Source organism: Mirounga angustirostris, unplaced genomic scaffold (genome assembly GCF_029215605.1).
Source record: "Mirounga angustirostris isolate CCGP_5_RB_7025 unplaced genomic scaffold, mMirAng1.0.hap1 SCAF_8, whole genome shotgun sequence".
Taxonomy (NCBI): domain Eukaryota; kingdom Metazoa; phylum Chordata; class Mammalia; order Carnivora; family Phocidae; genus Mirounga; species Mirounga angustirostris.
In genome coordinates this window covers 51,820,679-51,833,937 of record NW_026991716.1, presented here as the reverse complement: position 1 = coordinate 51,833,937, position 13,259 = coordinate 51,820,679, and the positions used below count along the sequence as shown (strand labels likewise).

The following is a 13,259-nucleotide window of genomic DNA, read 5'->3' as shown; positions in this document are numbered from 1 at the left end:
TGAAGTTGGGGCTGGGGGTCCAGTAATGTGACATGGCCACAGCTGTATAGCCAGTAAGCAGAGTTGGGATTCAAACCAAGACCTGTAACTCAAAAATCAATACGTTTAACCAGCAATTTATGCTAACTTTATAAACTAGATTTTTATCTTATTCTAAGTCCTGAAACAGATGATAGGAAAACGAGAATGATCTGTCCTTTGAAATCACAAAAACGTCACCAGAAAAAAAAAATTGGTTACAAAAATTCAATACTTAAAGTTGAAAAAAAAATAGAGAGATAATGGCTTGGTGTTGGAATAAACATATTTTAGCTGTAACTGCTTCTGCTTAAAACTATGAAGTCTTCAATGTGATAAATATTCTTAGGAAAGCATGTGAGTCATTACCATGAAATAGAAATCTAGCTCATCACCATGCTCTGTCTCCTATCATTTCTACCTCCACAATTATGTGGAACTGTCCTCTTTACTTCCATAGCCATAACCCTAGGCTAGGTTGTCATCATGTTAGTCTGGATGACTGCAATACTGTTGGAGAGTGGCCCTTCCCCGATTTCTTTCTTGTGTTATTTGTACTCATTTTGTACACAGCGGCCAGAGGGATTTATTTTCAAAATGGTCTGTGTATTTACTGTTTTACAACAGAATGCTTCCCAACACAAGACATGTTTGCCAAATATTCAGCAGCACAAAATAGTGCATGATGCTTAACTGCAAATGGAAAACATAATTTTTGAAAAATAAACACTTAAATACAATATAGGATCCTAAAAAAGACATTATACCAAGTGGTTTTTAATTTTCATAAACTGATCTTTCTTCTTTATTAGTCTTCAGTGGAATGTGATTTTTTTCCCAGACTACTCTTCCCAACTCCAAAACTACCCTTCAATATATAGGATCTTTAATTCCAGTGGTTCTATAATGTATCACAACAGGTCTCATTTTCTAGTGCTTTCCTTAGCAGAGGGGAATGAGATAGCATATCATGAACATGATAACATATTTGTTCTGTCTTACTAATCTTTTCTCTCTGGGACCTACCACAGTGAGTAGCCCCTATTAAATGCTCAATAAATATCCATTGAATGTTATTAAATGAATACAACATTTGGTATTTTGTAGGAATAATAAAAAATTCTCTAAGCCATAAACTAAAGGCTTCAAGAAGAGTGCTTCTGTGTTTAGGTAATCACAGATTTCTTAAAATGTGATTTTTGATTTTTTTTTCTCTAAGTACTGATTTGCTTTTTCATTCTTGAGAGCTGATTTGCAATAATTTTCACTCATCATATATTTTTCCTTTTATCTAAAACTGTCAATTTTCTCTAAGTTTACCTTGAAGCATGACCAAAGACTGTCGAAGTCGGCTGTTTTCTTTCCGGGTGTTTGTTAGTTTTTGTTTCAGGCTTTTTATTTTTGTGCACAATTCTTCCTTTGACAATTCTGCTAAAGGCTCTTCATCCTCACTGGAGCTCTCACCAGGCAGAAAGGCATTTCCTGAATATGGGTCTCTCTAAAATACAAGGCAGGCACAACAAAAGAAGCTTCAAAGTGACTTTAATGGTTTATCCCATGTTCTGTATGCTGAAGGGACTTAAGCAGACCTATGAATCCCTCATCTCCCGGACATTTCCTGCTCTGGATGAAGAGTTGTCCTACCTAGTGAACTAGCCTCAGCTTTGTCTTCCCCCCTCCAGGGAAGCTCAGAAAAGGGAAGACATCAAAGTTTCATGCACACATCTGACACATAGCAGAAATCAGGATTCTGTCTAACTTCAGTGAAGAATATAAAGTAGAAAAATGGTATAACAGAGAAGAATCAACCAGACTGCCATTCAGATCTTTGTAACTCATCCCCACCCTCCATTTCTCCCCTAACTTTTCACTCACAGCCTCTCTGTTGAGACTGAGAAATCTGGGGTTTATTGCATCAGAGAAAAGAGAGAGAAGATTCACCTAGAACAAAGCATTCATGCTTTCCTTTTAGTTTTAGAAATAATTTTTAAGGTCAATAGCAAGATAATAGTCTGAAAACATGCATTTGAGTTGCAAAACCCAGGCTGTGTTGAGACAGAAAAGGATTTACTCAAATTACTAAGCTTGTGTGTGTGTGTGTGTGTGTGTATACATATATATGTAAAATCAGAGCATAGAATGGAATTTATAAGATCCAAAGGCTGGAGTATAAAGTTTTTATTTTTAATTTTTATTTTATTTATTTTTTAAAAAGATTTTATTTATCCATTTGAGAGAGAGAGAGCACAAGTAGTGGGGAGGGGCAGAGGGAGAGGGAGAAGCACACTCCCTGTTAAGCAGGGAGTCCAATCCAGGGCTTGATTCCAGGACCCCGAGATCATGACCCAAGCCAAAGTTATACACTTAACCTACTGAGCCTCGCAGGCAGCCCTGGAGTATAAAGTTTTTTAAAAATAAACTTTAGAGTAGAAGAGATAATGTTATGACATAAAGAAAGTTTCTGTTGCACAGGAAGGGAAGAGACATTCTGGTGCTAGGAGAAGCCTGGAAAATAAGGAGTTGGGATGGCAGGAAATCAAATTTAAGTGTTTTTGCTCTTCCTGACCCCACTGTTTGGGGGGAAGGTAGATGGGCAGGGGCAAGGGTATATGATAGAAACATCCAGATAAATGAAGAACAATTCTAGAACAACAGGGTTGGCTCCTTGCTTCTCAGTGCATTAAAAACTCCCTAAAGAGGGATACCTGGGTGGCTTAGTCAGTTAAGCATCTGCCTTCGGCTCAGGTCTTGATCCCAGGGTCCTGGGATTGAGTCCTGTATTGGGCTCCTTGCTCAGCAGGGAGCCTGTTTCTCCCTCTGCCTGCCACTTCCCCTGCTTGTGCCCGCTCTCTCTCTCTGACAAATAAATAAATTCTTTAAAAAACAAAAAACCCAACTCCTTAAAGAGGTCCCATGTCCAGCATTAACATCAGGGCAATATGGTGCCTCTCTGGATCATAAATCAGAAATGGCCAAAATTAATATCTAGATAGCTGGATAAGAGAAAGCAGCCAGACTCTCCAGAGTTCTTGAAAAGCAGCTAGAGAATCCAAATAGTCCCTGTGTCCTGGTCAGGAGACAGGTAAGTGCTGAGAAAACTGGTGAAATAGAAATAGTTTAGTGTGTAGACAGTGAGTCCACACAATGCCAGAACCTTGTAGAAGATGGCATTGGGCCCACCCCTGCTGGCAAAGAGAGCCTCTGCAGACAACGGGGTTGAAGGAAGAAGAGGCCAAGACTCACTAGCAGAGCATAAGCAACACATATAAGAGATACTCCCTGAAGTGCTAGGCCCTGGGGAACAGGGGACACTGCACAGCAGAGCACTACAAGACCTCTTCTTCATAAGGCTGTTATTGTTAATAGCAAGAGAAGTAGCTGACTTTCCTAAAACAGAGAAACAGACACAGAGAGTTAGACAAAATGAAGAGACAGAGAGGAATATGTCCCAAATGAAAGAACAGACCAAATCATAGCAAGAGACCTAAGCAAAACAGATATAAGTAATATGCCTGATAGATATTTTAAAGTAATGATCATAAAGATATCACTGGACTTGAGAAAAGAGTGGAGGACATCAGTGAGACCTTTAACACAGACGTAAAAAAAGAACCAATCAGAGATCACGAACACAATAAATGAAATTTAAAATACACTTGATGGTTGGGGCACCTGGGTGGCTCAGTTAGTTAAGTGTCTGCCTTCAGCTCAGTTCATAATGCCAGGGTCCTGGGATCAAGCCCCATGTCTGGCTTCCTGTTCAGTGGGGAGTCTGCTTTTCCCTCTCCTTCTGCCCTCCCCCTGCTCATGTACTCTCTCTCTCTCAAATAAATAAAAAAATCTTTAAAAAAATACACTTGATGGAATAAATAGCAGACTAGGTGAAGCAGAGGAATTAATTAATGATCTGGAAGACAGAGTAATGTCTTCCAAAGTAACCAAGCTGAGCTAAGGAGAGGAAAGAAAATTATGCAAATTGAGAATAATCTTAGGGAAATCAGTGACTCCATCAAGCATAATAACATTTTCATTATAGGGATCTCAGAATAAGAAGAGAGAGAAAAGGGGGCAGAAAATTTATAAGAAGAAATAATAGCTTAAAACTTCCCTAATCTGGGGAAGGAAACAGATATCCATGTCCAGAGATCCCCCTCCCCCCCCCGCCCAATTCAACCCAAGGAAGTCCACACCAAGACACGTAGTAATTAAAATGAAAAAAAGTAATGATAAAGAAAAATATTTCAAAGCAGCAAGAGAATAGAAGACAGTTACATACAAGGGAAACTCCATAACATTGTTAGTGGATTTTTCAGCAGAAACTTTGCAGGCCAGAAGGGAGCAGCATGATATATTCAAAGTGCTGAAAGGGAAAAATCTGCAGCCAAGACTACTCTATCCAGCAAGGCTATCATTCAGAATAGAAGGAGAGGTAAAGAGTTTCTCAGAAAAAAAAAAAAAAAAAAAGGAATTTGTGACCACTAAAGCAGCCCTACAAGAAATATTAAAGAGGACTCTTTGAATGGAAAGGAAAGACCATAAATGAGAGTATGAAAAGTAAAAAATACAAAAGCAGTATAAGAAGTATTTTTGTATAAACCAGTCATGGGTATTCATAAAATGAAAGGATGTAGAATATGACACCATATACCTAAAATGAGGGGAGAAGTGTAAAGAATGGTTTCAAAATTAAGCAATCATCAACCTAATATAGACTGTTCCATGAAGAAGGTGTTATACGCAAACCTAATGGTAACCACAAATCAAAAACCAGGAAGATATGCAAAGAATAAAGAGAAAGGAATCCAAGTGTATCAGGCCAACAAACCATGAAAGAGGGCACCAGAAGAAAGGATCAGAGAAAACCTATAGAAACAACCACAAAACAAATAACAAAATGTCAATAAATACATATCTACAAATAATTACTTTGAATGTAAAGGAACTTTTAAAAAAAAATATTTTGTTTATTTATTTGAGAGAGAGAGAGAGAGCATGAGCAAGGGGAAAGAGTAGAGGGAGAGGGAGAAGCAGACTCCCCACTGAGGAGGGAGCCTGATGTGGAACTCGATCCCAGGACCCTGTGATCATGACCTGAGCTGAAGGCAGATGCTTAATCAACTGAGCCACCAGGCGCCCCTTGAGTAGTCAGTTTAGACCCAGAGATAGAGGCTGCATGTTGAGTAAGGTAGACCAGCAAGATAAGAGTGATCCTCAACATTGTGGAGCTGCCATAGTAAGCCCCAACTGCCCTTGCTGTTATGTGAAAGGGAAGTAAACGTATTTGGGTCTTTGTTATAGCCTTTGAAACACACATCATAACTAATGTGGGTTTTGGTATCCAGAAGCAAGATATCCAAAACCTGACATATGTTTGAATTACTTAGATAGATCAGGTGGTGGGCCAAAAAAACAAAGATATAACATTGAAAAGCTGTTGACTCTTGCTCGACCTTGTGACATATTTGGTAAAACTGTCACCTGGAATACCTTGGAAGTCAGATCATGTGCTTACTGAGTCTGGAAAAAAGAAGGACAGTGTGTACCAGAGATTTCTTGTCAGTGACAGCCAGTTTGCAGAGATGGAAGGTTTTCTCCTTCCACCTACATTTAGATTGCAGCCTGTAATCTAAATTTACTGGTAATCAGTGAAAAAGCAATTTACCTTTACATCTAAATAGCAGGAGGTAAGACTGTGATCTCAAGGCTTTCTCAAGAGCTTCTCTTGATATCCATTGAGATCCATCCCAATGGTAAGCATCAACTTCAGTGTGTTGCCTTCAAGCTTATTGTTTCACGTGGCCATTAGGTAACTGCCATAAGTTGGAGAGAAAAGAGGCTGAGCACAGAATCCATAATAAAAGAGGAGAGTTTTGGGGGCGCCTGGGTGGCTCAGTCATTAAGCATCTGCCTTCGGCTCAGGTTATGATCCCGGGGTCCTGGGATCGCGTCCCACATCGGGCTCCCTGCTCAGTGGGAAGCCTGCTTCTCCCTCTCCCACTCCTGCTGCTTGTATTCCCTCTCTAGCTGTCTCTTTCTGTCAAATAAATAAATAAAATCTTTAAAAAAAAATAAAGAGGAGAGTTTCCAGGCTAATTTATGACCAATTAAGATCTCTGGCTTAGTTACTTGCCATGGAATGAAATAGAAAGTAGTTTGGAAAGCTATAAACTTTTTAAAGAAAACAAATTGCTAAAGAAATTACAACACTGGCCTGCAAGATCATGTGACTATTTTACTCCTCAAGGAACCACTGGGTCTCCCAAACCTGCACCATTAAATTGAAATAAGATGTCATTTTCTCCCGTCATTGCCAAAAAAATGAAATATGAATATCAATGCTAAGTGTTGGTAGGGAAATACAAATAGAGGAGCCCCTCATGCCCTGCTTCTGGGCATATGGACTGATGTAGACATTCTGGAAAGCAGTCTTATAATATCTAGTCAAATGAACTAGAAACAAACATATAACTTATAAGCCACAAATCACCCTTCTATGTGTTTATTCCAGAGAAAACCTCATTTGTTTCTTAAAAAGACAGGTATGAGGAGATTTATTTTTTCATTGTTTGTAGTAGCAAGATGCTATAGGAAATTTAGGTGTTAATCACTGGAGAAAAGGATAAGTAAAATCTGGTGCTATGCAGTAGTTAGATACAATGGATCAGACATAATAGCAATGTAAGTAGATGTTAAAAACAGAGCTGATTGAAAAATCAGAAACAGATTGAGGTATATATCATGATACCAATGTACTACTAAATGATGTATCTATAAGGTTGTACAATGCAGTGTGATCTGTAAGAAGGAAAAGGTTGGAAACAAGCCATATCCATCATAGGAGACTGGCTAAATAAAGACTGGTACATAGACACAGTGGAATAATATGGAGCTGTAAAAAAGAGAAAGTTCTTTATATACTAGTGGAAAGATCTTAAAAAAATGTTAAGTCAAAAAGCAAAGTACAAAGCAGCATATCTGGTAAGTTACTTTTTTGTGCAAGAGAGGGGACAAAAATATCTATTTTAATATTTGCTTTATTTGAACAAAGAAACACTATAAGGATGAACAAGAAAGCAATAAATGTGGTTACCTATGGTGGGTGGGTGGGAGGTGGGAACAGGGTGGATGGGAGACAGGGATGTGAGGGAGAATTTTCACTGTTTACCTTAAAAAAAAATATATATATATATTTATATATTAATATATATATTTATATATATTAAAATATATACCTTTTGATTTTTTTTAACTCAGAAAAGCTTTATTTTTTATTTAGCTTTCTGACTCTGTTCTTGTGCCTTCAACACTTTAACAATCATTTTCTGCTCAATAAAGTGCACTTAATCCTGTCATGCACACATTTAGCACACATGGAACCACCATGGGCCCTGCTGACATATTTTTTTCATTTTAGAGAACCTCATAAGAACTTTAAAAATTTATTTATTTACTTGAGAGAGAGAGCATGCATGTGTGCGAGCCGGGGTGGGGGGAGGACAGAAGGGGAGGGAGAGGGAATCTCAAGCAGGTTCCTCACTGAAGAAGGAGCCCGACTCAGGCTTGATCTCAGAATTCTGAGATCATGACCTAAGCCAAAATCAAGAGTCAGACATCTAACCAATTGAGCCACCCAGGCACCCCTAGATCCTAGTAAGAACTTTAAGTCTCACAGCACAAACTCCTTAAAGATGGACTGAGAACACCCAACAAGCAAATTTTGCCAGTTTCCCAATCTTCTTGGTATAAAGGTAAGCAGTTCTATTACCAGGGTTTTGGGAAAGCCTAGTTTTGCTAGGGGTGTATTGTATGATACCCTATGATAGTGTGTCAAATGCCGGACCATCCTTAATGCCTCTAGACACCATCCCTGGAAGATTAAAAAATATTTTAAACCATGAGAATGTATTTAAAAAAATAAGAATACATGCACATAGCAAACTACATGTATTACAAAGACATACACAAATGTATGTATTACAAAGACACACAAGTAAAATGAAAACAGGATAAACACATTATTGGGTTGTCCAAAGCATAAGAGGACAATAGGAGTGGGCAATTCAAATTAAAAAGGAATAAATCAATAAAAATAAGAAAGGAGCCCAGATCAAACCAGTGATGAACATGGGCCACAAACTGGAGTTAAAAAAGAAAAGAAACAGTAAATCTTAAAGAAGAGGTATTTCAATTTCTTCAGTACTTTTTGAGAGGAAAAATAGTTTCTGACAAGTTTGCTGCTCTTTCATTTCCCAGAATATGAGGGAAAGTTTGAACAATGGCATAATTGGCCATACTCAAATAGAAGCAGGTAAAATGTCTTTTGAGTATGTTTCTAACTCAACTTGTTCAACGTTACAAAGAGAACATGAAATTTTATTCCCTTGGTTGAACAAAGAATTAAAGGGAACAATAAGTTAATAGAAGAAGGGAAAGTACTAACTAAAAAATTATGAAAAGGATTTTGGAATTATGCTGGAGCTAGATAATAAAATTATATTAAGGTAACAGAACACCAACCTGTCCTTTATCCATGTCACTATTTGCATTCTCTGAGTCCATTGTCTCTGTTCTTTTCCTCTTTCCTTTTCTAAAAGCTTGGGTTTTGGTAATGTCATCTGTTTGCAAGATCTTCTGCATTTTCTCAAGTAGTTATCAAAGATTTTCTGAAATTGTAGGAAGAGGGAATGCCCATGTAGATGATGCTATTCTGAACGTAGCCCCAAAATTAATGTTTTTCCTTAAAAACAAAAACAAAAAAAGATACATAATGTATTTACAACTATATGTTTGTTTCATAACGGCAGTAGCCACTCAAGTAAAATTCTTTTACTAAATGCTTTCTATCTTTCTCCTGCTGACCAATTTTGTACACATTTTCATTTGATTCAATATCTTTTTTTTTTAAGATTTTATTTATTTATTTGACAGAGAGAGACACAGGGAGAGAGGGAACACAAGCAGGGGGAGTGGGAGAGGGAGAAGCAGGCTCCCTGCTGAGCAAGGAGCCTGATGCAGGGCTCGATCCCAGGACCCTGGGATCATGACCTGAGCCGAAGGCAGATGCTTAACAACTGAGTCACCCAGGTGTCCCCATTTGATTCAATATCTTTCAATTTCATCATCATCATGAGGATGTCTTGTTTCCATGATGTGCCCGGTATGCAGTGATTTTATAAAATGAAGTGTGAAAATTTTTCATCTTCACAAGTTTTTTCTTGTCAGTCAGTTATAAGGAGTCTAAAAACCAACATATAAACATAAATTTATGCAGACAGTATTTCACAGGACCAAAGTTATAAAAGGCATTAATAATAGTAGATCTCATCAGGATCAAAGTATTCCAAGGGAGATCAATAAAAATTGCTTAGAAGTTTGTTTTGTTTTTTTCTGAAAACTCTATAGTTTAGAGGTGGAAGATTTTGCTTGGTGTAAATTTAAGAATTTACCATAAAGAATGGAAGAAAAATATACCTCAAAAGCAAAGATACATTTCATAAAAAATTTTAAGGGATAATCATTTTTCAAAACCTGAAAAGCAGATGATAATTCTTAGGTAGAACAGGGTTGAAATGATCAAATTTAATTTTTGTTATGCACAGATGGTGTAGTACATTTGGTCTTAGCATCCTTATTACTTGCACATATTGGTTTGTTTCTATGAAGAGACATTTAATTATAAATATCTTTAAATACAGAAGGGGCTGAACTTAAAGGGACTTCAAGAAATATGTAGACTATTGAGTAGAAGGTAACGTATGCTCCTTACCAAAGTATACTAAATAATTCTTTTAGAAAATATGGCACTTTTACCTACTTAAAGAGAAGTCCTCATTCTTTACTCCAAACATGAAATAATATTTGGAATTGTCTTGCCAAAATTGCTTGTTGTGACTCTTTAAAAACTTACTTTGGGTTTTATTTATTTATTTATTTTTAAAGATTTATTTATTTGACAGAAGAGAGCACGAGAGAGCACAAGCAGGGGGAGCAGCAGAGGGAGAGGGAGAAGCAGGCTCCCTGCTGAGCAGGGAGCCCAATCCAGGACTCCATCCTAGGACCCTGAGATCATGACTTGAGCCGAAGGCAGACGCTTAACCGAATGAGCCACCCAGGCGTCCCTGGGTTTTTAAAATAAATGAATAATATTTCAGCTCATACATGGAATTGAACTGTCATATCTGACTCACAAATATCAGGGATTTTACCTAGCATCAAGCTTTATTAATAGTTTTAATGATACAAGCAATCAAGAGGCACAGGTCAAGTAGGGAGAGGTTTAGGGCATCCTGCTGGCTTTGTAGGTCCTTCCTTCTCAGATCACATAGGTACTCTGTGGTCTAGAAGAAGTGAGGCCTCTAAATGAGGTTTGAGGGTCACCTCACACAGTGGGGAGTGTATAAGTTGTAACACATCTCCGTTTTATATCTCCATTTTATACCTCAGAGTTGTATGGCTTGCATGCCCTTTTCTAGGAAGTTATAAACTCATAGGTTCTAGGTATGTTTGCCTAAGCAATCCCGAATCAGGGATATATAATTTAGAACATTCCATAGATAAAAACTTCACTCCTAACAAATATCATTAATCCATTTACCCAGAGCAAGGTCGACAAACAATTTCTATAAAGGTCGCATAGTAAACATTTTAGGCTTTGCAGGTCAAGAGGCAAAATTGAGGATATTATGTAATTCTTAAATACCAAAAAAGAAAATAAGTTTTTACAAAATTTTATTCATAAAATTGAAAATATACTATTAATAATTGAATACAACTTTTTGTAACACAGTTCTACTAATGAGAATAGAATAGAATTAAAAAAAAAATCTTGTTTAATTGAGGTTCAAAGTTTTCCCCACTGTCAAAATACATTTCCAAGTATTCATTTGTTAATACTGACCTGCAATGAGATTATATGTATTCCATATTTGAAAATGTCTTTCACACCGTGCTTGCTTCGGCAGCACATATACTAAAATGTCTTTCACACCAACAGGTATTGCCACATATTGATAGTAATCCATGAGTTTATAATTTCCTTAATTGAGATAAAATTCACATAACATAAAATTCACCATTTTAACTATTTTAAGTATATGTTCACTGGTTTTTTAGTACATTCACAATATTGTACAATCATCACCAAGAAAGTTCATACCTCCCAATATAAGTTAATAATTTTAATTGAGAATATTCACCTCTTAGTAGACTTTTATAGAATTCTATTAAATTTGTTTGATATTTGCCATTTTAGTGTGCCATTCCATTGCTGCAATTAATTACTTCCAATTAAAGGTTAGATAGAAGCTCCTCATTGCCCAGTTAAATGTATTTTTTTAGATTTCTTTATTTATTTTAGATAGAGAAAGAGAGAGAGGGAGTAGGGGAGAGGGGCAGAAGGAGAGAATCTTTATTTTTTATTTTTATTTTTTATTTTTTTTAAGATTTTATTTATTTATTTGACAGAGAGAGACACAGCAAGAGAGGGAACACAAGCAGGAGTGGGAGAGAGAGAAGCAGTCTCCCCGTGGAGCAGGGAGCCCAATGCGGGGCTCGATCCCAGGACCCTGGGATCATGACCTGAGCCGAAGGCAGACGCTTAACGACTGAGCCACCCAGGCGCCCCAGGAGAGAATCTTTAAATAGACTCCCTGAGGGGTGCAGAGCCCAGGAAGATGCTGGGCTCGACCTCATGACCCATGAGATCATGACCTGAGCTGAAACCAAGAGTGGGATGCTTAATGCACTGAGACATTCAGGTACCCCTTAAATGTATTTTGGAATAGGAAAATTTTCTTTGTATTTGCATTAAAGTCTGAAACACAATACTAGAACTGTAGCTTGAACTAGGGTACATTTGGTACAAATTTGACTGGAGATGAACATCTCAATTCTTGTTATAACTTTTGGCATCAGGGGAAGTATATAAAGCAGCCTGAGACATTACTTATGAGTGACATATTAGTTGTTATTGAAATGACTTTACCTCGGTGTAATTTTTGCATATAAGTACTTGTTTTGTCTTGTAATTTTGTCTTGTAGTTTGTTAATGAATTCATTAAGAAACATTATTAAGTCTGTTAAAAAAGGTAATTTCCATTAGCCATTCAGTGTTTCAAAAGCCACTCAGCATTCCATAGGAGTGGTTGAGGGCAGTTCCCATTCCCAGAAATTTCAGTCTTGGCCCTGAGCTCACAAATTTGCAGTGAGACTTCACCACTGGTAGTTATGGAAATGTTGTATAGCAGGGCAAGTCAGAATACTCAACTTCTATTTCTGAAAAAATTCATGGAACTGATGATGGTCAAATCCACAAGAAGGAAGTTCACCATTGACACTATTGCTTCAATAATGATAATGATATTTTCAGAAATTGCAAGGTGATCTTAAAATTTATATGGAAATGCAAGAGATCGACAATGGCCAAAACAATTTTGAAAAAGAAGGAATTTGGAATACTCACAATTCCCAATTTTAAATCTTACTACAAACCTATAGTAAGCAAAACAGTGTGGTACTGGCATAAGGATAGACATATAAATCATTAGAATAGAATTGAGAGTCCAGAAATAAGCCTTTACATTTATGATCAATTGATTTTTGACAAGTTTGCAAAGAAAAGTAAGTGAGGAAAGAAGAGTCTTTGCAGCAAATGGTGCTGAAACAACTGAATATTCATACGCAAAAGAGCGAATTCTACTTCACAGTATATGCACAAATTAATTCAAAATTTACATTTAGATCATAGACCTAAATGTAAGAACTAAAACTATAAACTCTTAGAAGCAAACCTAGGAGTAAATTTTATGATCTTGGGTTAGGCAACGATTTTATAAATATGACAACAAAAGTGTTATTCACAAGTTAGACTATCAAGAAAGTAAAAAAGGCAACCCACACAATGGAAGAAAATATTTGAAAATAAATCTCATAAGGGGCTTGTATACATGATATATAAAGAACTCTTACAATGCAATAATAAAAAGACAGCCCAGTTTTTTAAATGGACAAAGGATTTAAACAGGCATTATTTCAAAGAAGATACACAAATAGCCAATAATCACATGAAAAGATGCTTAATATCATTAATCATTACAGAAATGCTCATAAAAACTATGATGAGATGTCACTTCATACACACCAAGATGGCTGTCAACCAAAAAGACAGAAAAAAACAAGTGTTGGTAAAGATGAGAGGACATTGGAACACTTATACATTGCTGGTGGGATTTTATTTTATTTTA

The 13,259-nt window shown here is 36.8% G+C and overlaps 1 protein-coding gene across 1 annotated transcript in view; it reads right to left on the bottom strand.

Moving 5' to 3' along the window:
* The window catches only part of BEND6 (BEN domain containing 6), a 31,278-nt gene extending 22,576 nt beyond the window's left edge, over nucleotides 1-8,702 (bottom strand). The window contains exons 1-2 of the mRNA XM_045866026.2: nucleotides 8,536-8,702; nucleotides 1,339-1,516 (exon numbers count right to left, since the gene is read on the bottom strand). Of these exons, the coding sequence (XP_045721982.1) occupies nucleotides 1,339-1,516; nucleotides 8,536-8,655 (298 nt within the window). The 5' untranslated portion in view covers nucleotides 8,656-8,702. The remainder of the gene's footprint in view (nucleotides 1-1,338; nucleotides 1,517-8,535) is intronic.
* Nucleotides 8,703-13,259: the final 4,557 nt, after the last annotated feature.